Source organism: Sander lucioperca, chromosome 20 (assembly GCF_008315115.2).
Source record: "Sander lucioperca isolate FBNREF2018 chromosome 20, SLUC_FBN_1.2, whole genome shotgun sequence".
Lineage (NCBI taxonomy): Eukaryota > Metazoa > Chordata > Actinopteri > Perciformes > Percidae > Sander > Sander lucioperca.
In genome coordinates, this window is record NC_050192.1 from 24890763 (window position 1) to 24916908 (window position 26146).

General features: G+C 41.6%; 2 protein-coding genes and 1 long non-coding RNA gene across 6 annotated transcripts; 2 read left to right on the forward strand and 1 right to left on the reverse strand.

Moving 5' to 3' along the window:
* Positions 1-121: 121 nt before the first annotated feature.
* Positions 122-12202, reverse strand: hcfc2 (host cell factor C2). Of its 4 annotated transcripts, none has more exons than XM_035996170.1 (17): positions 11480-12202; positions 8632-8780; positions 8377-8537; positions 7493-7695; positions 7242-7326; positions 5907-6010; positions 5424-5654; positions 5084-5269; positions 3994-4058; positions 3410-3530; positions 3090-3146; positions 2944-2999; positions 2727-2864; positions 2409-2582; positions 1489-1786; positions 1323-1395; positions 122-1223 (listed from the first exon to the last, which is right to left on the reverse strand). In XM_035996170.1, exons 1-17 carry the CDS (start codon positions 11643-11645, stop codon positions 1214-1216), a joined length of 2277 nt encoding a protein of 758 aa, XP_035852063.1. In that variant the 5' UTR covers positions 11646-12202; the 3' UTR covers positions 122-1213. The 4 variants fall into 4 exon arrangements, with proteins under 4 accessions (XP_035852063.1, XP_035852064.1, XP_031162110.1 ...); XM_035996171.1 differs by having other exon boundaries at positions 2727-2861; positions 11480-12201; XM_031306250.2 differs by having other exon boundaries at positions 2409-2594; positions 11480-12201.
* Positions 6341-24507, forward strand: LOC116054621. Its single transcript, XR_004106110.2, has 3 exons — positions 6341-6354; positions 9066-9071; positions 23084-24507. It is a non-coding gene; the product is annotated as an uncharacterized LOC116054621 (long non-coding RNA).
* Positions 13568-23685, forward strand: elk3 (ETS transcription factor ELK3). The gene is made up of 5 exons (XM_031306258.2): positions 13568-13799; positions 17339-17573; positions 17712-18437; positions 19882-20004; positions 22371-23685. The coding sequence occupies exons 2-5, from the start codon at positions 17367-17369 to the stop codon at positions 22464-22466; spliced, it is 1152 nt and encodes a 383-aa protein (XP_031162118.1). The 5' UTR covers positions 13568-13799; positions 17339-17366; the 3' UTR covers positions 22467-23685.
* Positions 24508-26146: the final 1639 nt, after the last annotated feature.

A 26146-nucleotide genomic window follows, 5' to 3' on the forward strand; every position in this document is an offset into this window, starting at 1 on the left:
TTGTACATGTCCCCAATGAGAACAAATGCAGCTGCATTACACACAATGCATCTAAAATGATAATCTGTGAATGTACATGAGTGAATTTGCTCTTGGAACAATAAAATGCAAGACACAGGGATTGACTCTTAACTTAATTGTTCTTCAAGGGAAATAATGAGTCGGCAGCTTGATCAAATGCATAATGTTTAATCTAAACAATACTCTGTATGTCTATCCTGACCAAATCTTCTTCAGCCACGGAATCCTTTTTTATTAAGTCCATGAAGAGATGCAGCACTTGGTCTTGATAACAATCTTTCCATATGTTCCTTCACCACACTGGTTAAAAAGACCTGTAATAATCCAGAGTCCAGACATGATGGAGGAAGATAGGGAAGATAATAATCACACTTCTTGCCCACTAAATGGTGAGCGGGTCAAACCAGTGACAATAATAGTGTTAACACGCACATCTCTTCCTGTAAAATCTGGGGCATTTTTGATACCTTTAATTCATATCAGAAACATTAGTAGTGCTCTGCTCTTTGGTTGCAGTCAGCGTCAATTTTTTTGATTTGGATTGATTTTTTTTTGATGACAGATATTTAAAAAGAGAAAACTCTAACTTGTAAACAATCTGTGAACAATTTGGTGGTAGTGATAATAAAAGAATCATAAAACAACAACTGTGATGCAGAAATGTAACGGAGAGTGAAAATGTTTGTAGTTAACATGGTTGTGTGTACAGTGAGAAAACACATTAACAAAGATCTTAAACCAAACCTGAATCATAGTAAATGATCGGATTATATGACAATAACATTTCTACTGTAAAGATAACTGGCATTTTATAACCTCACTGTGTCAATAGGATCGTAAAAGTGGTCCACGGTAAAAAAAAAAAAAAGTTTTATGCAAAACCACAACATACTGTATAAAGCAGCATCAGTGGATGTTGCAATAAACTCTAAGGCACCTCCAACCTTCATACTCATACTTGTAGTTTAGTCTACATCCTATTACTTATTACTTAACAAAACATTTGTTTAACTAAAGTAGCCAAGTGGTGAAGCTTCCTATGAAAATCTATTTACAAGGGAATAATTAATTACATAAAAAAAATAAATTAACAAAAATATCTCGGAAATTTACATCTGATTGGCGTACATTGCCACCTTCCTGAGAGCACATACTGTCTTTCCAAAACACGGTGCCATTGGTCCAAACATTTTCAGCTGGAGCTGCAAGTCAAAAAGGAAAAGCAAGAGACAACTCATTAAAAAAGTTCCAACCTAAAAAGTGGAAAGAACAAGAAATCATTACGTCACTACACTGGTTACCTGTCAGCAGCATCCTGGTCAGCCTCAGCATTGCTGTCAGCTTTGGATGCAGACGTTCGCAATTTACTAGGATCTAAAACAGGAGGTTAAATCAAGTTGGCATCTGTCCACAAAAATATATAACGTGAAAAATGAGCAGAGACTGAAAACACTTAAGCTCCTCCACCTTGAATCCAGCGGATCTGCGTGGCTGGACCGTAGCCCTGCTCATTCTTAGCAGCGATGCGGAAGACGACAGCTGGCCGATTGGAGGCCGAGCAGTCGATCTGGGCGTTATCCAGGTGGGTGGAGCTGACCGAGCAGGACGTCTTGGTGCCGCGGTAGATCCTGATGAAGGACATCTGACCTGGACGCTCCGAGCTGGCGGAGCGACTCTTTTTCACCGCCATGTACATGGAATACTCGAGGATCCGGCCCGATGGAGAGGGGGGAGCCTCCCACGTAATGTTGACCGAATCGTTGGCCTGTGCAGAAAAGGAGTATTAGGGGGGAATGTGTCGAATACAGCAGCTCGTTCTTAATCCCTTCGCTTCAGGAAACAACAACCAACATCGAGCTAGCGAGCTACACACTGAAAATGGAACGTTGTGAAGAAAATCTGGATCGTGCAAAAAAGCCAGGCCAGCTTGGTTCTTTCGGTGAATGATTGTAAAGATTTACAAAGAATATGTTTACGGCATTTACCGTTAATTATTGACCGTTTGACGGGAAAGCTATAAATGAAGTACACACAGCAATACACTGGTAAGAGCAAATTACATGTAACCATGTATCCAGCTAATTTAAATAGATCACGTTACTCTATTGTGTGAACAGTTAACTTCATTTAATATTTAATGTGGCGTTTTCTTTTGCAGGGTGCAAAAGACGATTGTGATTGGTTTAAAGAAATGCCAACAACCCAGAGTGTTTCTCCTATCCTAAAATGTATCTGTGGTGTAGCCAGACCTTACTCTACGGCGCTGTGGAGATAGGTCTGGCTATCTCGGGTAGCGCGAGCTGTAGTTCCAATGAGACAACCTGTAGGCGCACCGGGAAAAGTTCTCTAGTGTGCTTTAATTTATCAACAGCTCCTTGATATATCACCTTGGTAATTTTGACAGCAGATGGCGCTCCAGGGAAACCAGGTTGGCATGTCTTGAACTCGCTGACTGGGCTGAAGTCTCCCTGGCCAAAGTAGTTGATGCCTGCAACTCTGAACCTGTAGGTCTGACCTGGAGCCAGCTCCTGCTTCTCTCTGCTTTGGTAGTCAAGATTCCTCTGGAGGAAGGGCTAATGGGGAAGCAAAGTATTGACAGAGAATGTGTGGGTGAGAAGACAGGAATAAATGGCATCTTCATGGAGCCCCAATCAATATCCACTACGTATTATCAATGATGAAAACTGTCCAGAAGTAGTTTTTACCTCTTTAGTGTGTGACGGCCGGCTGCTGATGGCTGCAGTCGCCTGTTCACCGTCAGCAGGTAGAAAGTAGTGGCTGACCTCAGAGAAGAGCGCTTTGAACACACCAACGTCAAACCACACGGCTTCATCTGGATTCTGCTGGAGGTGAGGGTTTATAGTCTTAGTTTAGACCGAGCACAGTGGGAACTAATAATTACTGTTCAGAAGTGGATCTGACCTGATGTGTAGGGGTGTAGAAATCGGTTTTCTTGTCAGCTGAAACAGGTTGTTCTTCTGTAAAAAGCAAAGGAAAGCCAACAGTGAATCTCACTTCACAACGTTCTGCAGTCCTGTTCATCACTGACATTTGAGCGTCATCATTACCTGGCTGGCGCTGAGCTGAGCTGCCGACCTCTGCTGCTGCTGTCTCCTGTCCAGCACCTACAACCAACACACAGGTAGAGAGCGCAAAAGGCCTGTAGATCAACGAGAGCAGTTCAGACTAAACCGTAAAAGCTTGCTGTGTCTTGTTTCCCTCTCTGCTGTGTGGGAAATAGAGCAAGGGCAACAACTGAGACAATACATTTATCGACGCAGCTTTACTTGCTTTAACATACCTACTGCATCTTTTATTGTCCCGAACAATTACATTCGCGGAAGCACAAAAATCATCCAGCTTTGAATCACTTGACAACGAGGCTTACTGCAGCGTTTTGTGTCAGAGTCCTTCTCGGTCTCCCTCCCAGCACTCCTCCCTCCTTGTGCTTTGGTCTCTGCTGAGCCACTGAACAGTTTCGCTGTAGTTTCCTGCTGTGCTGAAGCATCCTGAAATTATGAGAGAAAGTAAAGTACAAGACGTATGTGTTCTAAATAGGGAGCAGTGCATAAAACGGTCTGGGCCTGCTTTAAAATTGAACTCTGGGTTTTCTTTCTTTGGATGGTGTTTCTAACTTTGGATGGAAGTTATTTTATACCAGTGCTCTTCTTTATTGTATTGGCAGGTTTTCTTTCCATTCTAGATTGGAGTATCTGCTAAATGCCTAAAGTGTATGTAACTAAAATGTTCTAAGAGGTGAGGTCATAAAGTAGAGACTCTACATCTAAATCTAAGGACAGAAAGTGCAGCAGTGTCTGATGAAGCCACTCTAAACATGCTCAGCGTGAATGCCTCGTCTCTCAGGTTGGTCTGCTGGTAGATTAGATATACAATTTCATACTAAAACAGGAGTGTTTTATTACATATAATCATCTTTGTTGACAGATTTAAGCGTGTTTAAGTCACATCTACCTGAGCTGATGCTTTCGCTTCTTTATTAGTGGTTCCTCCAGTTGGAGGTTGAAGAGACTGGACACCTGAGAAGGAGAGTTAAGCGAAATTTCACTGTAGTGCCAAACATATCTTTATAAAGTCCCTCACCCTGATAAACGTGCTACAGATTCTCTGTCTCTTTTCCGTTAATGTATTTTTCAGGCGGTAAGATTGCTGTGTTTAGTAACCTCTATTTTCTTTCAACTATTCCATGTAGGGCTTGGCAATATATTCTATCGATATTAGTCTAGCTTTGCCAGACCTTCCTCCAGAGCGCTGCGGAGGAGGGTCTGGCTAGTCCACACAGCATTCCGGGATGGGAAAAAAAACGTGCTCTGGTTTATTGGCATTTCTTTAAACCAATCAAAATCGTCATGGCCGGCGCTAAGCGGGAAGGAACTTGTTTTGGTGGAACATGTGTACGTTCAAAAGTTGTTTTAGTCGTGCAACAGAAAACTCAGATTGGACAGATAGTCTAGCTAGCTGTCTGAGGAGCAGTTAACCATAGCCCTCAGAAATCCACTGGAGTTTAGAATGCCAACACAAAGGAAGCGTTCGGTGACGGATATCTGGTCGAAAAAAAGGATATACGGCGGAATTTCCGACGGCACCGGGGCAATCCCGGAAGTGGAAGTGGTGGATATAGACTTATATCGACATCGATATATGAGACTAGATATCATCTTAAATTTTGGATATCGTAATATGACACAAGTGTTGTCTTACATATTGATGTCATTTTCTTCTCTTTTTTTAAATTCAAGTTTTTATTGAAAGTGATGTCATTTTCTGAACTTTCCAGACTGTTCTAGCTGTTCTATTATTTGTCTTTACCCACTTAGTCATTGTATCCACATTACTGACGATTACTTGTCAAAAATCTCATTGTGTAAATATTTTGTGAAAGCACCAATGGTCAACACTACAATATCGCCGCAATATCAATATCGAGGTATTTGGTCAAACATATTGTGATATTTGATTTACTCCATATTGCCCAGCTCTCATTCCATGATTTCTTGCTGTGTCCTGAGCCTCTTCTCTCTGAGGATACGTGCACTGTCCATACCTGCAGTGTCTGTACCCTTCCCGTCCAGTCCACCCGTTACAGTTGGACCGACTGGTTTGGCTGGTGGAGGTGCAGGCTGGATCTGAAGGATGTAGCAGTCTGCTGCTGCCAGGGGGCGCCACGCCACATGAAGCATGCTGACTGTGGATTTAATGAGTAACACTGCCTCTGGGGCGGCTGGTCGATCTGAGGACAGAATACAGAATATTATATTGAAGAACTGTATTTGCTTCTTTTTTTTCAGCACTGACAAAACATGTTCTGTCAAAATTTCACCAAAGTCAAGCAAAAAAATCACTTAAAGCCTCTCTAAACAGCTGAGCTCAGTCTCAGTTTTCACCTGTCTCCAGGTACCAGAGGTCCTTGCAGCAGACCTGGTAGTTCCAGCTCTTACGGAACCCGTCACGGCCGCTCCAAATGTAAAGCCTGGACCCGACAGTGGCAGCACAGTGGCCGGCCCTGGCTCTGGGCCTACAGGCGTACTGATCCTCGCTCTGGGGTCCATGGATCTGCAGCTGGGACTCGAAATTGCCCTGCTGCTCTGGCCCCAGGTTCTGCCAGCTCATAGTGTCTGTGACAGAAAAACAGGGCAGCAATGAACTTGCTGGCCTCTTAACAATGTAAAAAAAAAAGCCTATGGGCTGAATAAATAAACAAGATGCACCGCAACTTTTATTTTCCACTAAAGCGCAGCAGTCGTGTTGACAAATCTGGTGTTAAAAAAAAAAACAAACACATTTTGCCAAAACTGAACCAATAAAGATGCTCTCTAGGGATTCACCCTGTGTGAAAACTCTGATATTTTTAGAGAAAATGTACTGACCTAAGTTGAGCACAGTTAGGGAGTCACTGCAGATCCATTCAGTTCCTAAAGCATTGTGTTCGTCTGACTCTGGTACAGGAATCCAGCCACCAAAAACATACATCCTGCAGACAGAGGGACACACAGGACTTTGTCAAAGGCAAGCCAGTTAAGGTGTCACATACATTTTTTTTTTTTTTTTTTTACTGCACATTGCTGCAGCTCCTCTTTTCACCCTGTGTGTTGAGCTCTCTGTTTTAGCTACAGAGTGAGGCATCACACTTCTGTTCCATCTTTGTTGGGAGTCGCATGTGTGCAGTAAGTACTGCTAGCTAGTCAGTTGCAGAGTATGAGGGTGTGCCACGCTAGCAGCTAGGCGAGCATTATAACGTGTGTTACAAAGTGACCACGTTTGTCTCTGAAGTAAAGGCTGGACTATAATAGAGCTGTTTGGAGCAGTTTGTGAACAGTGTTTTCTGTTGGAGATGGTAAGTCCCTTTGGGATGGACTTTGGGCTTTTTCACTTTGTAAACCTATTACATGCACAAAAAAGATATATAACACAATAAAGGAAAGGGAAAAAGCCAAAAAGCACAATATTAGCACTTTTAGTTGTTTTGATAAAAAAAACAAAACATTAAAAACAGTAATAATATTAATATCAGTAGAAGTAGTAATAACAACAATAATAACACATATATATGCATATGGGGGGTTCGGGGTGGAGGATCCTAATGGTCTGAGGGTAGAAGCTCCTTCTGAGCCTCTCAGTGCTGGCCTGGTGTATCCAGTACCTCTTTCTTCAACAGGGTGAAAAGGCTGTTACCCTGGTGGTTTTGATCTTTATTGATTTTCTTCCTTTTTCTTGTAGCGCCTGGTGTAAATATCCTTTAGGCAATGGCCGCCTGTTATAGGTTCAGCCCAACAAAAAACACTCTCTGCCGTTTCCGTACCGGGCAGTGATGTTCCCCGTCAGGATGCTCTCGACGATGCAAGAATAGAAACTGCTCAGTATTTTAGAGGGATACCTGGATTTTCCTCAGGCGCCTGAGGTGAAGCAGTCTCTGCCTTGCCTTTCTCACCACTGAGTCAGTATGCAGAGCCGAGGTCAGACCCTCAATGAAGTGATGCGGACACCAAGGTACTTGACGCTGTTCACCCTCTCTCTTCGCAAAGTCCACTATCATCTTTTTAGTCCTGCTGACATTCACGAGTAGGTTCTTGGCCTGACACTAGCGGGTCAGGTTCTCTACTTCTTTCAGGTATTTATATATATATTATATATTAATGTGATGCAATACAAACTACACATCTGCTTTAACAGAGATATGACACTGATAATGATGGATCCATTACTTGTTTCCAATGACACTGGCAGAGTGAAGGCTTCTGGAAAGTGGCGTGAAACCTCTGGTTTCAGGCGTTGACCAAACCATTGTGTCTGAAGAAAGGAAAAGAATAATGTTAATAGTAATGTAATAGCTTTGTTTTGCAAAGTTTTGTATTTTATTCAAGGTACAGTAGTAACTAAAGGATGCAAAAAGTTTAAATGTTCACTTTCTGAAAATTGCAGACTTTATTATCTATCAAAAAAAAAAAAGTCCTACCAAGGTCAAGCTGCCATAGGTCGTCTAGCCGGCATCCTTGCATCCCTCCAAAGATGTAGATCTTCGGGGAGCCGAGGCCAGCGTAGGCAACCGAGGTGTGGGACTCCCGTGCTGAGGGACCACCACCCTTCGTCTCTGGGATGCTCCAGCCTCTTGCCCCCGATGACGACTGCAGCTCCAGCTCATAGAAGTCACACATGTATCTAAGATGGTAAAAAGTCAAACTCATTTCTGCAACCATCTCTTAGATAAAGGTTATATATATCAAACTGTATAGTCTCCACGCCGGTTAGCTAATATGATTGTGGACTTGCACTAGCAACATGATGAAGTCACTAGAAGCCCACTCTGAATTTAAACACCAATGTAAAAGTTATACTTTAAACTAGAGGCGAAAAGATTAATCGATGAAAATAAAATAAACTGCAACTATTTTTAAATCAATTTGCAAGTAAATGTAAAATGCCACACATTCTCTGGTTCTAGTTTCTCACAGAAGAGGATTTGCTGCTTTTCATTGTCATTAGTCTATATCGACAACGTTTCATTTACGGGATTGTTCCGATGCTGCCGGAGGTTCTGCCGGATGTCCCTCGTTTTCGGCCAGATGTCCCTCCGGTCGATTTGGGAAACATCCTCTGAGCTAGAACCAACAATCAAATTATACTGATCTTTTTTTGAGTAAAATTCTTATCACACACTCGACATCCATTTTAATTCCACAGCTTGCCTCCCTAAGTGCTCATGTTACACCGTTGCTCTGTCCGGCGCATAGCGCCGCCCAAGACGATTGTGATTGGTTTAATGAAATGTCAATAAACCAGAGCACGTTCTTAAAACAAACTCCACAAATGTTATGGTTCTTGTGTGTATTTGCACAGTACCTTGGTACGTTGCCGTTGGGGTCTTCACTATCATTGGCTAGGCCTCCAAACAGGTAGCACTTGTTACCCACAAGAGTGAAGCTGTGTCCAATCCGAGGGCATGGAGGCAAGCCATTCCTGGGTGCTCTGGGCTTCAGCTTCTTCCACAGCCAGCGACTAGCCTGAGCCACACGGAACCGAAGAGAAGATGTGAGAATTTTTCTTCACTACAGCACCAGGGTCAGAATCACATCTGAAGAACTGTGACGGCATTACCTGAAGTTCATAAAGGCTGTTGGTGTATTTCCCGAACTCAACCATGCCACCAAAGACCAGTATTCGAGTGCCTTCGCAGACGAAGCCATGGGAAGCACAGCCGGGTGGGATGTCACCCCTCACCGCAGGCAGAAACCACTGCCTTGAGACTGGAACAATGGGCAGATTTCTTTGTATTAGACAAAACATCCTGGTGAATGCTGCCTTTTAGACATGTCATGCACCCTGTTTGGAAACAAAAAGAGCTATTTTTGTAGATGGATAAATAAAAACAAAACATTAATAATAATAATGTATACTTTATTAATCATTCAAGGGGAAATTACAATGTTTTCACTCTGTTGTTATTACACACAGGCCTGAATTACACACACATGCACTAATGGAGAGATGTCAGAGTGAGGGGGCTGCCCATGGAAAGGTGCCCCGAGCAGTTGGGGGTTCGGTGCCTTGCTCAAGAGCATCTTGGCAGTGCCCAGGAAGTGAACTGGCACCTCTCCAACTACCAGTCCACCACCACTACTACTACTACTACTACTACTACTACTACTTTGGTCCGTATGGGGACTTGAACCAGCAACCCTCCGGTTCCCAACCCAACCCCCTACTGACTGAGCTACTGCCACCCCAAATATTATGGCTGCACAATTAATCGCATTGCAATATGCAATGAAATCGCAATGTGGACTAGTGCAATATCCAAAGCGCAATATTTGTTAAAAGGCAAAACATGTGTCAAACCATTCCAAATTATGTATTGTGTTGCTGCAGAGACGTCCCCGGCCTACAAATCGTATCCTACAGACTAAAGAAAAAAATCTTTGTTTGGACAAATCCTACAAATCCTCGCAAAAATCACACTATAATCATTTTAATATTTTTCAATGAAAATAAAAATGATAAAAAAATTATCATTCCCTCCAATATCGTGAATCACATCGCAATTTCAGTCAAAATAATGGCAATTAGATATTTTCCTCATATCGTGCAGCCCTAATAAATATTACCTCAAACACCACCTCAACAGGACCTTCATTACAAAAAGCATTACAATGTAATGGTCTTTATTGCAAAATGCCCTCCATAACGCATCATTTATACAGTACAGCAATCACTTCACACCCAAAATGGGTGGAACTGGAGTGCATCACTTCAATATTAGATAAAAGAACCCTGAACAAACTGCTCAACATTTTGGACAATGACTGGCATCCACTCCACAGCACTATCACAAAGCAGAAGAGCATGATCAGCTCAAGACTACGCACACTGCCATGCACAACTGACAGACTGAGAAAGTCATTTGTCCCCAGGGCCATACAACTCTACAATGCTTCACAAAAGGGGAGAGGAGAGAGAGACTTCTCTACATAGTCTGTCTGCCTCTCCTCCCTCTCCACCACTTCCACTACCTCCTATAACAATAGTTATGTACTGACTGTCCACTGGCCCACTGTTAACTGCTTATATTGTATACACTGTTTACTGGTTATATTAACCCATATGCACAACCCCTCCCTCCCTCCTTCCCCCAGCCTGGACTGAGGTCTAACTTAATACTTGAACAATGGCTGTAACCCATTGTTCTCACTTCAAACTAATATTCAACTCTAATATTGACTGATTTGTGTCTATACTGTCTACTTTATTCCCTTATAATGCCCATATTTAATTCTGTCTTTTTTAAACTTTATCCTTGCACTGCTATAGTTTTTATATTACTATGTCTACATTATTCTCTTATATTGTCAATATTTAATGCTGTCTCTAGACTGTATCCTTGCACTATTGGACTTATTTGCACTACCACCATGACACAGACTCTCATAGAGCACCTTACCATGCATACTAAATCACAGGGTCAGTCCCTGCCCTGTCACCGCAAGCGTCTCATGAATGAATGAATGAATTTATTGGTCGTAACCAAAGGGTAGGGTCGGAAGCTTCAGCTTATATAAGCCCCCCCCCCTGTCACATTTTTAAAATAACAAACGCATTTTCAAGGGAATAAAATCGACAAGACGAAAAAGATAAAAGAAATTATACGGAAAGAAAAAAAAAAAAAAAAAAAAAGCAAATCAAAACATGCCTACATCTACATACCTACATACATACACACAGACCTACATACATACCTACATATACCCATTTAGGGTCAGTGCTTATATACATTGCAATTGCCACCTTAAGGTAAATATCATAATTAATGATGACAACCATAATGGTAATGATGCCTATCATCATCAACATGACTATCCACCTTCGCACACAATAATATTACTCAATTTTCATCTCATGCTTATACATTATTTATTTTTTCTTGTCCATATTATTCATGTGGGTTTCTTATTTTATCATCCTGTTTCTGATGTATGTGTATGTTGTGTGTGATGTCTTTAAGCTACTGGGACCTTGAATTTCCCCTTGGGGATCAATAAAGTATCTATCTATCTATCTATCTATCTATCTATCTATCTATCTATCTATCTGCCTGTTTTAAGTTCTGCTAACATTACAATGATTGCATAATGTTAACTTAGATAAAGCTACATTTAAGTGTATTGCTTTGTCACACCTTTTCCATTCAATGTCGGTTGTTTTCGCTACGCTGACCAAACAAATGACATGACGCTCCCACTACTAGTAAATTAGCTAACGTTACGTGTTTTTGATTTGCTCGTCAATAATTGACGGAACAACCGAGTCGATTTCGGGGGGGGATACTAGTGGCTAGTTTACAATAACAAACCCTATAATACCGAAATTAGCTAATGCAAAGGGCTGGTTTGGGTCTGTTTGACTCCTGTGCATGCTAAAAACATTAGCCGTCCAGCTAACGTTAGCTTACCAGTGTTGTAAACATGAAGGTCCTCCGCTATCCCTTCATTTCCACCGCCGAACACAACAATTAGCTCCCGTATGGCAACTGCTCGGTGTCCGTGTCTGGACCGCGGTATCACTCCCGTGGCGGAATGAACCTTTCTCCATTGCGGCTCCTTGGCACCTGTAGTCATTTTCCCGTTTGGGACCCTGAAGTTTGGCGCTGTTGTCGTTTCAAAGACGAGGGCGGGGCGAAGGAGGCATCAGGAAGTTCAACCAGAGAGGTGGAAACAAGGCAGGACGTCTCACTCTGCCTCGTTTACCGGGTATCAAAATTCTAACGAATGTAAGGGAAGTGCTTCTTCTTCTTCTTCCTTGGGATTTAAAGGCAGATTGTATCTTTAATGTTGCACTACTGCCATCTTCTGGAATTAGTTAACTCATACAGTGTCCAGTATGTCAGATTTTCCTCATCAGTCCTGTTGTCATTAGGAAGCTGACCAAGCATCTGCTGCCTTGTCCTCTTTCACCACACTCCAGTAGCCTATGTTCTTTACTTTTGCTCCTGTTAGCCCTAATCATTTAATTTCTTCCAACATGTCCTCTCTCTCTCTGATACATATTTCCTGCATATATCTGGTACCTCACAATGATCACAAAAGCCACTTGGATGCTATAATGTGATGTGGGCTGTTTAGGTTGATGTGTCCAATAGTCAGCCTGCTTATTGTTACTTGCTTTGTTCCTACTCTTAACATACCTACTCCTTTTTGGATTGAGTGTAAATGTCTCCCTTTTATTGCGTTATTCCAACGCTGTTGCCACTGTTGAGTTGCTTTTCTTCACACTATGCCTTTTCTCTCTGGTTTTGATTGGAATTTAATGTTGACTTTGTAAGGGAATTACAGATGAGTTTGCTGAATAAATAACTGGAAAAGAGAGACAACTATTTGCTGATTCTAATAAATAACGCTGATGATGTCAAAAGAGTTATCTCGGCTTGGGCTAGGGGAATACAAATTTAGACAGGCGGTGTTACAAACTGGATACGAGGACATTTACTGAGCAAGGCATTACAAAAGAGGGATATTAGATGGTGCTTGAGAGGACTCAAAGTTGGGGTAACTCTGCTGCATAGACCATTATATTTTTAATCTATCTCTTGTCAGTCCCCTAACTTTATGAAAGTCAAATACTATATTGAGTACCCATTTTAAGATGCTATGTTTTCCTGACAATTGTAAAATATCAACACATCAGATGTTGACATGACCTTTGAATCCACATTATTAATAGTCACAAGATAAACAGGATAGTCCATAGTGCAGAAATGGTTGATACAGATCTGTCTGACATGTCATGTTATGTTACACACCATCCAAAACTGTGGGGAGACTCCTGTGTTATTTCATATTAATATTTTTCTCTTTAACAGTAAAATAGTAGCCTAATACACCCAAATAATGTATATGTCAAGTTTTGTCTAGTAACCCATAATTCCACTGTTTGTCACAGGTGACATTTAATTTTTGCCCTCTCATATGAAGTCAGAAATGGGATTTTTAGGCAGAGCATGCAGTGGTCTACATGTATACTATTGTTTTGGTTAATTGTCTCAAACATAGACCATATTTGGTCTATGCAGAAGGCAAATAATATACTGTATACAATTGTATTCAGATAATTTAATATAGGCTATAGGTTGCCAGAGGAGATACGTACACACCCCTTCAGATACTGATTCACTGCAGTGAAATCAACGGTTGGGCAACAATTTTAAGTTACCGAAAGTCCCGAACTTGACTTCGTGTGTGTGTGTGTGTGTGTGTGTGTGTGTGTGTGTGTGTGTGTGTGTGTGTGTGTGTGTATGTGTGAGTGTGCGTGCGTGAGAGAGAGGAGTGGTGAAAGATGCGGTCAAAAGGGAGAGTTTGTGTGTTTTGCGCGTAGCTTAGGTGTGTGTTTGTGCGTGGGAGAGAGTGGTTTGAAGGAGGGTGTGTGTTTAATGGAAAGGGAGAAAGAGAGAGAGAGAGAGAGAGAGAGAGAGAGAGACAGTGTGTGTGTGTGTGTGTGTGTGTGTGTGTGTGTGTGTGTGTGTGTGTGTGTGTGTGTGTGTGTGTGTGTTTACACAGACGGGAATACTGCGCCAAAGGAAGTGCGCCGGGTTCTCCGTCTTCGCGTTCCGACTTCCTGCTCTGAGGCAGGAGAGAGAAAAGCTGCGGATCCGCTTTCAGACAGCAGCAGGAGCATGGAGCCCCTACACAACACACACACACCGCTATAAGACACAAATACACACACATCTCACACACAGGCAGACGGGTAGAGGAGCAGCGGCCGTCCACAGCAGGGTACGTACACGTTTAAGTTTCCTTCTTACAACTTTCTAGACTTTTGTGCACGTTGTGCGTGCGTAACAGAGAGACAGAAGAGGACTTCTAATAGCTGTTGGTGTATTCGCTGAAACCTCATCAAGTTCAGATATTCACTGTCAACTCGAAAACCACATTGAAGCCGCGTTTAAAGTCATAAACCTGTGCGTAATAAGCTTTGAAGCTGTGCGTAAAAAGGTGTTAAAGCCATATGCGTTCTCCGCTTTGGCACATGCGTAAAGTTGACCCAAATAGGTTTGGTTCCATAAAAAAAAAGAAACAGAAAGAAAAGAGGTTAGTGTTCCGGCCGCTGTGGAAAAATCAACCGTGGCTCCTTTAAAAATCTAGTTGTAGACTTTCTGGTTCGTCTGGACCTCGCAGACTAATTGCCATGCGCTTCCGGATTGAAGCTGGCAGCAGACAACATCTTGAAAATGAGTCACTGGTGCAAAACAAAGAACCATTTGAGTTCCAACAGAACCCATTTCCCTCCCCATACACACAAACACACACACTTCAAAAAATAAAAAAATAACTAGCCCAGAAAATGGATGGAGAATCATGTGCAGCTTTTTGATTTGGTTTGTTTCTGTTGAACGGAAAATCTTGAGTGTCCAAAGTACACTGGATGGTATATCTGATAGATTCACATTGGAGGAAGGATACTGTTCATGTATGGGTCATGTACAAGTTTTTAACTTACACTTACAGAGAGAGAGAGAGAGAGAGAGAGAGAGAGAGAGAGAGAGAGAGAGAGAGAGAGAGTTTATTGACAGTCAAACTCTAAGCTCTAATACTGTGGGCCAATACCGGACTGCTTTTATTCTGAAATTCCATAAATAAACATTTCCTCCTGTTTAGTTTCTCTCCAGTCCAGATTTGTGAAGCGTGAAACATCAAACCGAGTCTGACATAAGGGCATAGACACATTCTCCATATGTTGTGTGTGTGTGTGTGTGTGTGTGTGTGTGTGTGTGTTGAGATGTTTCTCTTAAAACGACAACTTCTGCATCCGCTAGGTGTTAACAATAAGATATTTATACAAATAAGGAAGCATAGGTGTGTGTGTGTGTGTGTGTGTGTGTGTGTGTGTGTGTGTGTGTGTGTGTGTGTGTGTGTGTGTGTGTGTGTGTGTGTGTGTTTTTTCCTGGTGGTTCCCAGTGACAGAACTTCCTAGCATGAAAGGCCTTTCTCCGGGAAGACGCCCCTGAAGCTGAATGACAGGAAGTTCTTGTTTAGACAGACAGACAGACAGCACTACAGTTCCTCTATCACTTAACACACACACCCATGCAGGAAAAAGGAAGTGAGGATATGCGTTTCTGCGTGTTCATGCCGATGGGTCATTGTTTGCACCACATACGCTTTCCCCTCTCGGCTGGGTGGTTTCCTGTTAGAAAGAAAGAGCGATGCATACTGTATTTTCATATTGAATTAGCGGTTGATTATTAACGTAGTAACCATCAATTCTGTCGGCAATGTTCGAGGTCCTCGGCTCCAGTGTTTCTCCACTACTGAGGAAGATGTGGTTTCCATGGGGATTTTCTGATGCAGCTGCAAAGTCTCTACTGTGTTATTGTCATGGCTGCAAATTGAATCAGGTTCTAATGACATATTTGTTGCTTGTCTTTGGGCAGTAAGTAGTTTAGTGTTTCCTGCTAATGAAGCACCTTGTAAATGAATTGAGTTGAGAGAGAGAAAGCGAAGCAGACAGAGGAACAGACAGGCAGACGCTCACAGACAGTCAGTGGTTTTCAGGTAAACACGTCCGTTAGACGCGGGCTTGTCTTGGCAGAAGGTCACTGACCACATCCTGCTTTATCACCATGGATACATCCAAAAGCCAACCAACGTCTGGCCCTCTCTCTCTTTTCACAGCCACACACACACACACACACACACACATACACATACACATACACATACACACACACACACACACACACACACACACACACACACACATACACAGGTAAAATAACAGTGAACCATATTAGATTTTTAAACGTGTAATGAGGGCTTCAAACCAAAAAGCCTCGTGATTATTAGGCAAACTTTTTTTTTTTTACTCATTAAGAAAACAGTTTAAACTTAAAAGTGTCCCCGTCCTTAAGAAACCACATTTTTGGAAGTAAAGGCGAGTTCAAGGCATATTCAATCAAGTAATTCAATTGTGTACAGATGGGTTAAAGGAAATTAAAAGAAAAAAACCATTATTTTTAATTTGTCATTTCTCATCGGTGCACAGAACCTGCTCTTTCCAACATTTAAATGTGCTAAAGGAGATGAAGTAAGGGCACATGGTCATGGACAAATGTAACCCTGAGCATCAATGGCGGCTTCGCTCACTTTTGTATTCACTACTGCCGCCGTCCTGCTTTGGAAGGCGGTAAAAAAAAAAGTCTATGAGTCCATTAGAGAAAAAAGCACGAGTCTATATGTGCGAGATATAGGTTGCATATTTTGTCGACGAACCACAGCGTTCAGAAATTCACAGCAAAGTTGGCTTTCCAGTAGAGCCTTTGGTGTTGTTTACATGTTTGTGTTGTTGTCTGTTTGTGGGTTCAGTGTTTGAGAAAGGGAATTCCCAGTCAGAGAGGAGGAGGGGTGGTGGTGGTGGACAGAGCTCCGTTATGCTTATGGCTTTTAGTGGAGTTTGCATCAGAGGAAGGATTGCATCATTTGTGTTGATGTTGACAATTCCTTCTCCTCCCTGCCCACCTACCCTCCTTTCTTTCTTTCGTTCTTTCTTTTTTTCTTTCGTCGTTCCTTCTTTTTATGTCTTCTGTTGTGTCTGATTCTCTGAACAGTCCAAGAATGTGTGACATTATTTCAATTTAAGACCATTTAAAGGCAGTGGATGACTTATGCCGTTGTATTTCTATATATGACCTTTTTTCTTCCTCTTTCCAGTGACTTGATTTCCTGAGCTATACGTTTAAAGCTGCACTAATTCATATTTTTAGAATAACAAACAATGGATCTAAGAAGATGTGGAATGTTAAAGGTTTGCTCATATTGAGAAATCTGCAGATAATTATTGCCTAACTGCAGTTTTCCTCAGCCAACAGAGCGGTTTAGCGTCTTTTAGCTGATTGTTTTTTGTTTTTTGTTTTTACGGCCGGCAACTTTATTGTTTTAGATGAGTCTCTCCACTCTCATCAAATCAGTTTACAGCAGCTCATTTCAGTTTACAGCGGCTGTTTTTGACAACAATGCTGTAATGAGCACAGTGTACAGCCAGATATTCAGGATTTATTTTTGGATCTGGTCAAAGACAGGGTGAATATTGGCATTTTATTCACAATCTGGCATCAACATTTATCTTCCACCATAAGCTTTCAGTCGAAAGCTCTTCAGCTCAGTTTCCTCTGGAAAAACATGGCCCTCTTCCTGATGTGTGCTGTACAGCAATCCATCTTGTTGGCAAAACATGTATCTCTTAATGACTTCTTGGTAGTGCAAAGCAATACTTGTGTGTTGAATCGATTTCATTAAGTCTTGATTCTTCACTGCAGATCGCCTGTGTCTCTGGGTCATCCCGTCATGGAGAGTTCCATCACACTCTGGCAGTTCCTGCTGCAGCTGCTACTCGACAAAAGCCACAAACATCTCATCTGCTGGACGTCCAACGACGGCGAGTTCAAGCTACTCAAGTCAGAAGAAGTGGCCAAGCTGTGGGGGCTGCGCAAGAACAAGACCAACATGAACTATGACAAGCTGAGCAGAGCTCTGCGCTACTACTACGACAAAGTACGCAACAAATACATTTCGAGACTATTGACCGTCTTAGTGGTTTGATGATGTTTTACGCTCTTAGGGCCATGAAACCCAATTGAGTCACATCAATAAATGGGTTTAACGTAATTTAACACATTGTTTCGTCTGCAGAACATCATTAAGAAGGTGATCGGCCAGAAGTTCGTCTACAAGTTTGTGTCGTCCCCTGAGATTCTGATGATGGACCCTGCGGTGGTGGAGTCAGGCCGCAGCAGTGAGGAAAGTGCGGGTGCGACGTCAGAGCCTGAGGCTGAAGACGAGGATGGGGGTGGGAGAAACCAATACCTTCACTCCGGCCTGTACTCCTCCTTCACTGCCAGCGCCCTGCAGCACTCCTTAGAACCGCATCGGCCGATCAAGACGGAGCCCAGATCCGATCACCACGGCGACAGCTCCTCTGTCATCCGATTCGTAACCAACCACGGCCACTCCTCACTACCCTCCACCCCACCCCCATCCTCGGCCGACACCTCCGATTCCTCCAAATCGTCTCCTCGGCAGGCCCGCTCTTCCTCCTGCTCCTCCTCCCCGCCACAAAGCCCCGCCCACACACGATGGAGGGGGCGGAGCCAGAGCACAGAGACTAATGCGTTAGAGCAGAGCGCTCAGCCTCTGAACCTGTCATCGGGTCAGAGGGAAAGAGAAAGGTCACAGGGCACGGCAATGCCAGAGAGGAGGAGATTGGCCAATAGCGTGCCTTTAAAAAGCAGAAAACCCAAAGGCTTGGAAATCTCCGCTTCCTCTCTCCTCCTGACAGGAAGTGACCTCGTCTCCAGAGCTCTCAACAGCCCGGCGCTGCCTTCAGGCTCCCTGACCGCTGCCTTCCTCACCACACAGGTACAAAATGACACATTACACACGATTAAACAACATTGCACTCACACACAGTCCTTCTGTATACACAGGTGAGAAAAGATGAGGAAAGAGAAAAAGACGATGGGTTTTGGGGATGAAGAAAGTTAAACTAGTAGACAGGGAGGAGATGGAAAGAGGTGAGCGGAAAGAGGGGAGGAGGCTAGGGAGGGAGGAGGTTCATAAGTGAACCCATATGTTCCTGAAGCTCCTGATTCACTGGCAACAACACACTGACCAAACCAGCACAGTCTGACTACATTCAGGCTTTCAGCTGGCGCTTTTATCCAGACTGCAGCACTGATAGTCAGCCAAGTGTACAGTACACAATTGATGGAAAATAATAGTCCTATGATAAACCGTTGATTCATCACTGAACATGTTTGTATGATTGAGTGTTTGCAAGGAACACCTGAGCTGTTGGTTAAGTATCCACAGCCACCTAATTCACTTTACCCTGGACAGATGTGGTTCTGTCCCTGTTGTCCACCAGAAATCAGTTTATGGTGGTTCTTGGTCATTGGTGGTAAACTTGTATCTTGCAAGTCAATCTGTGAGCTTGATCTGGCTGGTAAATCAGCAAAAAACACCATCAAAACACAAAAGCACACCATAAGCTGGTCCTGAGAAAGTAGCTTAGTGGAACTGAACATCAAAAGGCCTCATATGCCTGTTTTAGATCAGCAAGAGATAGAGTGGTCAAACAAAGGAAATTTGAGGTACAGAAATGACTGGACTGAAAAATTGACTTGCAATAACATATAGCCAAAGCACAGCCCTGTATCTTTTCGCAGGAAGAGTTTGAGACAGCTTCCTGCCATGAAAAACTGATTTTCAAATAATTTTTTTGGCTCATTTTATGCCTTTGTTAGAAAGCCGATGAGGGGAGAAAGAGATGGGCAATGACATGCAAGAATGGTCATGGTCGACGCCTTAAATCCCTCGGCCAACAGGACACCTTTTCAAAGATTTTACTGACTATTTACAGAAATAGGCATACAGGATTATATAAAGCATCACTATAAGAAAAAAAAAATCTGATAAAACAGTAAACTCAGTGGTTACACTTCGCTTTGCAGTGAGAATGTTCACACAAACACACTGGAAGAAACTGCTGTTCCTGAACTTTTGTGATGTGTTGTGATAGAACAGAGTCTTATGTTTGCATGAAAACCAAACTGGCCTTAGTTAAATATAAAGAGACAGAAGAAAATAGATGTCATGAATTCTTTATGACTGGAGCTTCCTGACCTGTCTGTCTGGGAGATGTGAGTTCACTAGAGGGCAGACTTGGCTTTGAGTCCAGTGACATGACAACTCCACCACAGACTTCTGAACAAGTCTCTTGGAACGTATTGCCAGAGTAAACTCTAACTTTTCCATCGTGGTGTATTTATTCCACATTTCATTTTGGGTTTTGTTCATTTAGACTCCGTCTGGTCTGCTGCTCACTCCCAGTCCTCTACTCTCCAATATCCATTTCTGGTCCAACCTGAGTCCAGTGGGACCCCTTAGCCCTGCACAACTGCAGAGCCATGCCCCCCTCTTTCAGGTAACACACACACATACACATTTGGTACTATATGTGAGGAACTCAGTGAATGCATGTTGGCCAATCGCTTTGTATAGTATAGCATGATTGTTGGATTGTCAAGTTACAAAGATTGTCAGACAGAGGCCCCCTAAATCCTAAGGTTAAAAATGGGTTTAGACAACAGTCTAACAAGCACTTTGTTTGAAGCATACTCTTGTTTTTGTAAACTTTGCTCCAATAACATAAAGTCATCCCCACCCTAAACCAACCGAACCTCAGCCCTTACCCTGATTTAAAGCAAGACCATGTAAAATGTATGAGAAATGAAATAAATTTTTCCTCTTACAAATGAAAAGGAGAACTCACAAGCAATAAACACACTTGCTCAAGTTCATTCACTCAGGAGTTTTGGTATGACCAGTAGCTAATGGTGGCTAATGTTAAAAATAAATGTTGCTGTGTAACTCAGTCAGTTTACCCTAACCCCTTACTTGGTTTTCTTAAGTATTGGAATGCAAAAATCATACACATATAATGTATTCCCACACACAAGTAATACTACTTAGTAAGACTACACCAATTCCAACTTTGCCTCTAATGCTGTAAACATTGTTTTTTTATGGATTATTACATAGAAATGTGTTCTAAAATAAGCTTGAAATGTTTTAGTCCAGTATAAAAAGCAAAAAACAGACATTAATTTGCTCAGCCTTTCAGAGAAAACACACACTGGTTGTGATGGATACACAATCTCTATCTGCCTGTCCCTATTTACAGCAGATCCCTCCCTCATAACTACAGAATCATTACAGTCATTTCACACTGCTGATTTACCTCCACAGTTGTGTGTGTGTTAGTGTATGCATGATTCACCGTGTTCCAGGGTTTCAAAATAAGCCACAGATGTTTCCGTTCTGGTGTGGACAAGAAGAGGGGGCAACTTCCTGTTGGCTAGGGGGAGTGGGAGAGGGTTGGTTGGTCAGGAGCCCCTCCCACCAATCTCAAATCTCTGAAACAAACACACTTACACAACTCCAAAATAAGCATCTAATGACTGGCGATTAGTCCTTACAACAGGGCTTGGTCCCCACAATGTTGGTGCACAACTAGGTCCCCACGTTGTATAGTAAGATAGAGCAGCTGAGACTTGCGCTGTAAAAGTCACAGTCGCGCTGTAGAAAATAGCGAATTAATTTGATGTCACACAGGTTTCACACAACATTTAAACAGCTCAGACGGAACATTTATTTTCCTAATCTTATGAGTGCTGCAGGGATGACAAGTATTTACAGACCAACCTAGAAGTTAGCATCGCCTTAGTTCTCTCGACAAAATGCCAATGGGAATTTTCCATTGGATTATTGCAGAAAATAAGCTCTGTGGCAAACAAAAGTTTAATATACTTACACGTTTTGTTTAGCAAGGTAATCTTCACAAATAAACACCATTTGTAATGCTTTTTGAAGCATTAATGCAATTGCCCAGAGTAAAGAGCTAATGTTAGGCCATAAACGAACTGTACCATGGGCTCATGACTTCGTCACCACCACTGGCTTCCAACTGATTTCACGTGTTCAGTGTGATGCCGTTTAATGTCCCCAACAACTGTAGTTTAATTTAGCCACTTTTAAGCAACTGCCTTTTTTTAAGAGGCATAAACGCCTCAAAATTCACGAGTGGGGTATTTACTCAAGTGTTTTATGTCGTAGCACAAACCACTGAAATCTATTAAGCTTGTGTTAACCACAGACCTTATTTCATGCATCTAACCAAAAACATTGACTTTGAGACGAGGGAACCGGAAGTGCAAAAAAACTAACTAATTTCCGGGTTTTATGATTCATTCCTGCAGCACTCTATTGCGCAAATCATTTTGTGAAAGCATTGACCAACCTTATTACTGTTAGCATTATGGATGTGACATCATTAGTTTAATATTGGTAGTGGGATTACTATATATCGATCTTCTATTAATGATGAATAATATACTCTGTTTTAAACAACCGTATAGTTTTAATCAGTGACTTAAGCCATTTAAGCCTATTCATTCTCTTTAAAGCGCCTATGTGTAGGATTTAAACATTTCTGACTTTAATAGTGGTATCAAAACCTGTCCCAGTTATCTAATTTTTCTACAAAATTAGCTTATGCCGTTAGAGTAATTTGAACAATTCTATAATCACATACAATATCTTACCAGTCAGCTCCATCGCCCCTTCGGTTTTTGTCTTGCGTGCCAAAGTGTTCTGTTCAAATGCAAAATCAGGCAGTTCCTCGCATTGTCTTACATATCATGTGGCTGAAAAAGTAACGTAATCTTATCAGTTCAGCTAAAAATAAATATTTTCTGTTTTCTACTACTAATTTGACCTTTTCCCTTTCAGTTCCCCTCACTGCTGAATGGAGTCATCCCTGTGCCTTTCCCCAGCATGGACGCTCCCTCTCCTCTGCTGCTCTCCCCAAGCTCCCACAAGTCCTGATCCCCGAGCTTCAAGAGCAAACTAGGCCAAACCGGGCCGAGCTGGGCTGGATCAGCACAGATCAGTACCGAGCCAGTCAGCTTTAGACTTTAACAATGAACCACACAGGAGTCAGACTTCCTCTGAGTCCAATTACACTTTGATCTGAAACCTGTTTCTTTACATTTACAAATGAAGAAACAGGAGCTTTACTCTGAAGCTTTGCTATCTGAGAAGAGTAATTGTGTTAAACATTTCTTTGTGTGTTTACTACAGTTCAACTGCTCATGTCCCTTTACATTTGTTTCTTCATCATCATGCAAAGAAATTGACTGGAGGTCAGACCTCATCACATTTCTTATCTCATTTTATATCTCATCTCATTCGACTTGGTTCAAAATTCAGTGATACAGACCAGTTACAATTTCATGAATGTTAGCGCTATTTTTCGCCTCTGCTCTGTCAATATCCACACCACTGACTCAAACAACGGAGATCTGGAGAAATCCTTGTCAGGAATTATAAAATAAGAAGTCGAGAATGACAGATGCTCAAGTACAGCTCATTTAAGTAAATACATGTTCACCATGCTACTGTACAGTTAAAGGAAATACAGTCCTTTGCTTTCCTACTAAGAGTTAGCGTTAGACGAGAAAATCGATACCCCTCTCTCTCATGATTGTAGGGTCAATATGAAGCTATATCCAGGAGACGGTTAGCTTAGCATAAAGACTGGAAGCACAGAAACCTTACTCTGTCCAAAGGCGACTACTAGCTAGCAGCTTACTAATTAACACATCAACCTTATGAAAATTAAAAAAACGACAATTTGTAGTTTTATAGGGGACTGAAGGTAGAACCCAGGAGAAATAGTTTGGCACAAAACCTCTGTAAAACCATTTTTACACAGCTAAAACAAACACCAACAATAATTTCTTTATTTGTGAGCTGAGGTAAGGCGGACTTTGATAACCTCGGGCAGAGCCAGACTGGCTGTTTCAAGTCTTTATGCTAAGCTAACCAGCTGCTGGCTGTAATTACATATATAACTGACAAAAATAAATAGTGATGTAAATCTTACACTCAGCAAGAAAGCCTAATTCCAAAAATGTCAAATTGTTCCTTTAAATTTGGACATAAAATGGGACCATAACTGGATGATTAAACGCTAAAGCCATGAAAGATATTAAGTAGTGGGTGATTGGATTTTTTCCCCCCTGTGCTGAGCCTTCCTTTAAATTGACCAAATCTTCAATGTGAACAATTTTGGGTGTTACAACAGTCAACCAACAGCTGTGTCTCATTTATCAACCTTTTTAGGAATGTTTAAAAAAAAAAAAGTACGACGATTGACATGGTGTCTCATGATCAATTTTTACATTATATATAACATACATTTGTATATCAAGATCTGAATTGTTTCAGTGTTGCCATGAGATGAATCCCTCACTGACTCCTAGCAGAGCACCTGCTAGCCAGTGCGCTAAAACGCTGTGGAAGTCATTTGGTCTTCTGTGTTGCTTTGACTTGACGCTGTGAACTTATCTGTATAGTTTCATGCTTTATTTTTTATTTTTTTTAAATGCACTGTACTTCTTAGCCTTGTACCAGCTGTGCCTTTAATATTGTAAGATACATTTGTGTAAATGTATTATGTATTAAGCTTTAAACCAGGTTTAATAGACATTCCAGGTCAAAATTGCACAAAAGCTTTTATTTTGTAAAATGGCTCCTGGTTATTTTTTTATAAAGAAATTAATGGAAATATATTCTCAGTAATTTGCTTGTGTTTTGTTGAGAGATATTTTAGTTTTTTTTGGAATAAAGTGAATTACTTTTCAGAATTACTATATTCATTTTAGTTGGTAATACACACTCTTTCACAACTCAAAGAACGACCGCTGTACAGACTGTTTATGAAACAGATTAAATTTACTTTCGATGGTTATGAGAAATAAATAGTTCCAGTAAAAAGAGTCACACAAACTGTTCACCGGCAGCTCAGTGTTTCAGAGAGATCGAATTCACAACACAGCAGGCCTTCCATGCACCAGACGCACACACACACACACACACACTAGAAAAAGTTTTACAGTTTTACAATGATAAATATTTAGCCGTTGTAGAAATCTCCTTCCGTGCATGTCACTACTGTTCATGTAAAAAAAAACTATTAGCAACAAAGTTAACAGTTTACAGTGCAATAATCCTGCATTTGATTACAGGGACATGCTTAAAAAATGAAAAAGGCGGTGTGATAAAGTGTCATTGAAGCATCCAAACACGCTGATACAGTTCATGTGAAATACAATATGAAAGGAAAGAAAAAGGTTTTCTCATTTTAAAGCTACCTAGGGAGAAATCATGGGGCGATGGGTCAATGTAATACAGGATGTCTACCATTAATATAATGACTTTTTTCCCGTGAACACAATAAGTGTTCCATATTTAGAATGTAAAGCGTTAACACCATCTTCCATCTGCATCTGTTCTGTTGTGACAGTTCATGTGGAGCTTTAATTTAGCATTTAATCCACGTTGAAAGAGAAAGAAATATTCTGCCAAATGTTTAAACTACTGAAATGAGTATGTTTACAGGATTATTACACTATTAGCTGCAAACTGTGTTAAAGTTCATGTTCGTTACATTGATGCTCTCAGCTATTAATGTGTTTAACAAGCATTGGTAGTGCTTCCAGCACTTTTCTAGCATGTTCTACCCAATCAGTAACTCAATTGTTGCTCAAATCCTTTAAATCTCAACAGACAATAAATGTGAAATCTTCATGTAGATGTTGAGCAAAAGAGCTGCAGTAACAGGAAAATCTCCCTCATATCTTGTCTCACACTCTTACATGTTCAACCTTTGATGCTCAATACATTCCTGGTGTTATTCAGCACAGAAGCTTAAGCACTGCACTCTATTTTTTGCTACTGTGAGTGTAGAAATCGCTCCCTCTGCCTCTTCCATGATGGATTTCTCCCTGTGTGACTGTTCAATTTTGTAGCAAAATGACAGCTCTTGCTCTCGCAAGTAAGCAAATGAGTGAATTTCCCAAAATGTCAAAACTATACATTTTTTGCTTTCACATAGCTGCTGGAAATATCTGGAAAATAAGTGACAACACCTCTGTTGGTCCCATTGACTGTTAATATTAATGGACAATGCATCCAGTTCGGCGAAGTGCTGCAAATGTGGAAGTGCCTTAAACCTGCATTCTATCTGAATTCCAGCAGGGGGCGACACGTGCGGTTGCAAAAGGAGGTCGGTTTCTGTAGAAGTCTATGAGAAAGTGACCCACTTCTCACTTGATTTATTACCTCAGTAAACATTTTCATAATGAGTTTATGGTCTCAATCGCTAGTTTTAAGTCTTTTGCAACACAGAATGATGTTCATGTTTTGAATTATAGTCTCGTTGATTTTAAAATCGGCGATAAAGCAGGGGGTGTTTTAGGGCGTGGCCATGATGTGATTGCCAGTGAAATTGTGTAACGTAATGTGGATCCTCCCTCACTCCTCCCTCTCGTCTAAAATCGTCACATCCGCAACCAGGATGGCTGCGCCCCTAACGGCAAACTCGACTCATAGCAGATCTCCACAAACCAATGGGTGACGTCACACATGCTCTGTCCATTAATATTATACAGTCTATGGTTGGTCCACAGGAATAAGACAAATACTCAGTGCAACTTAATCAA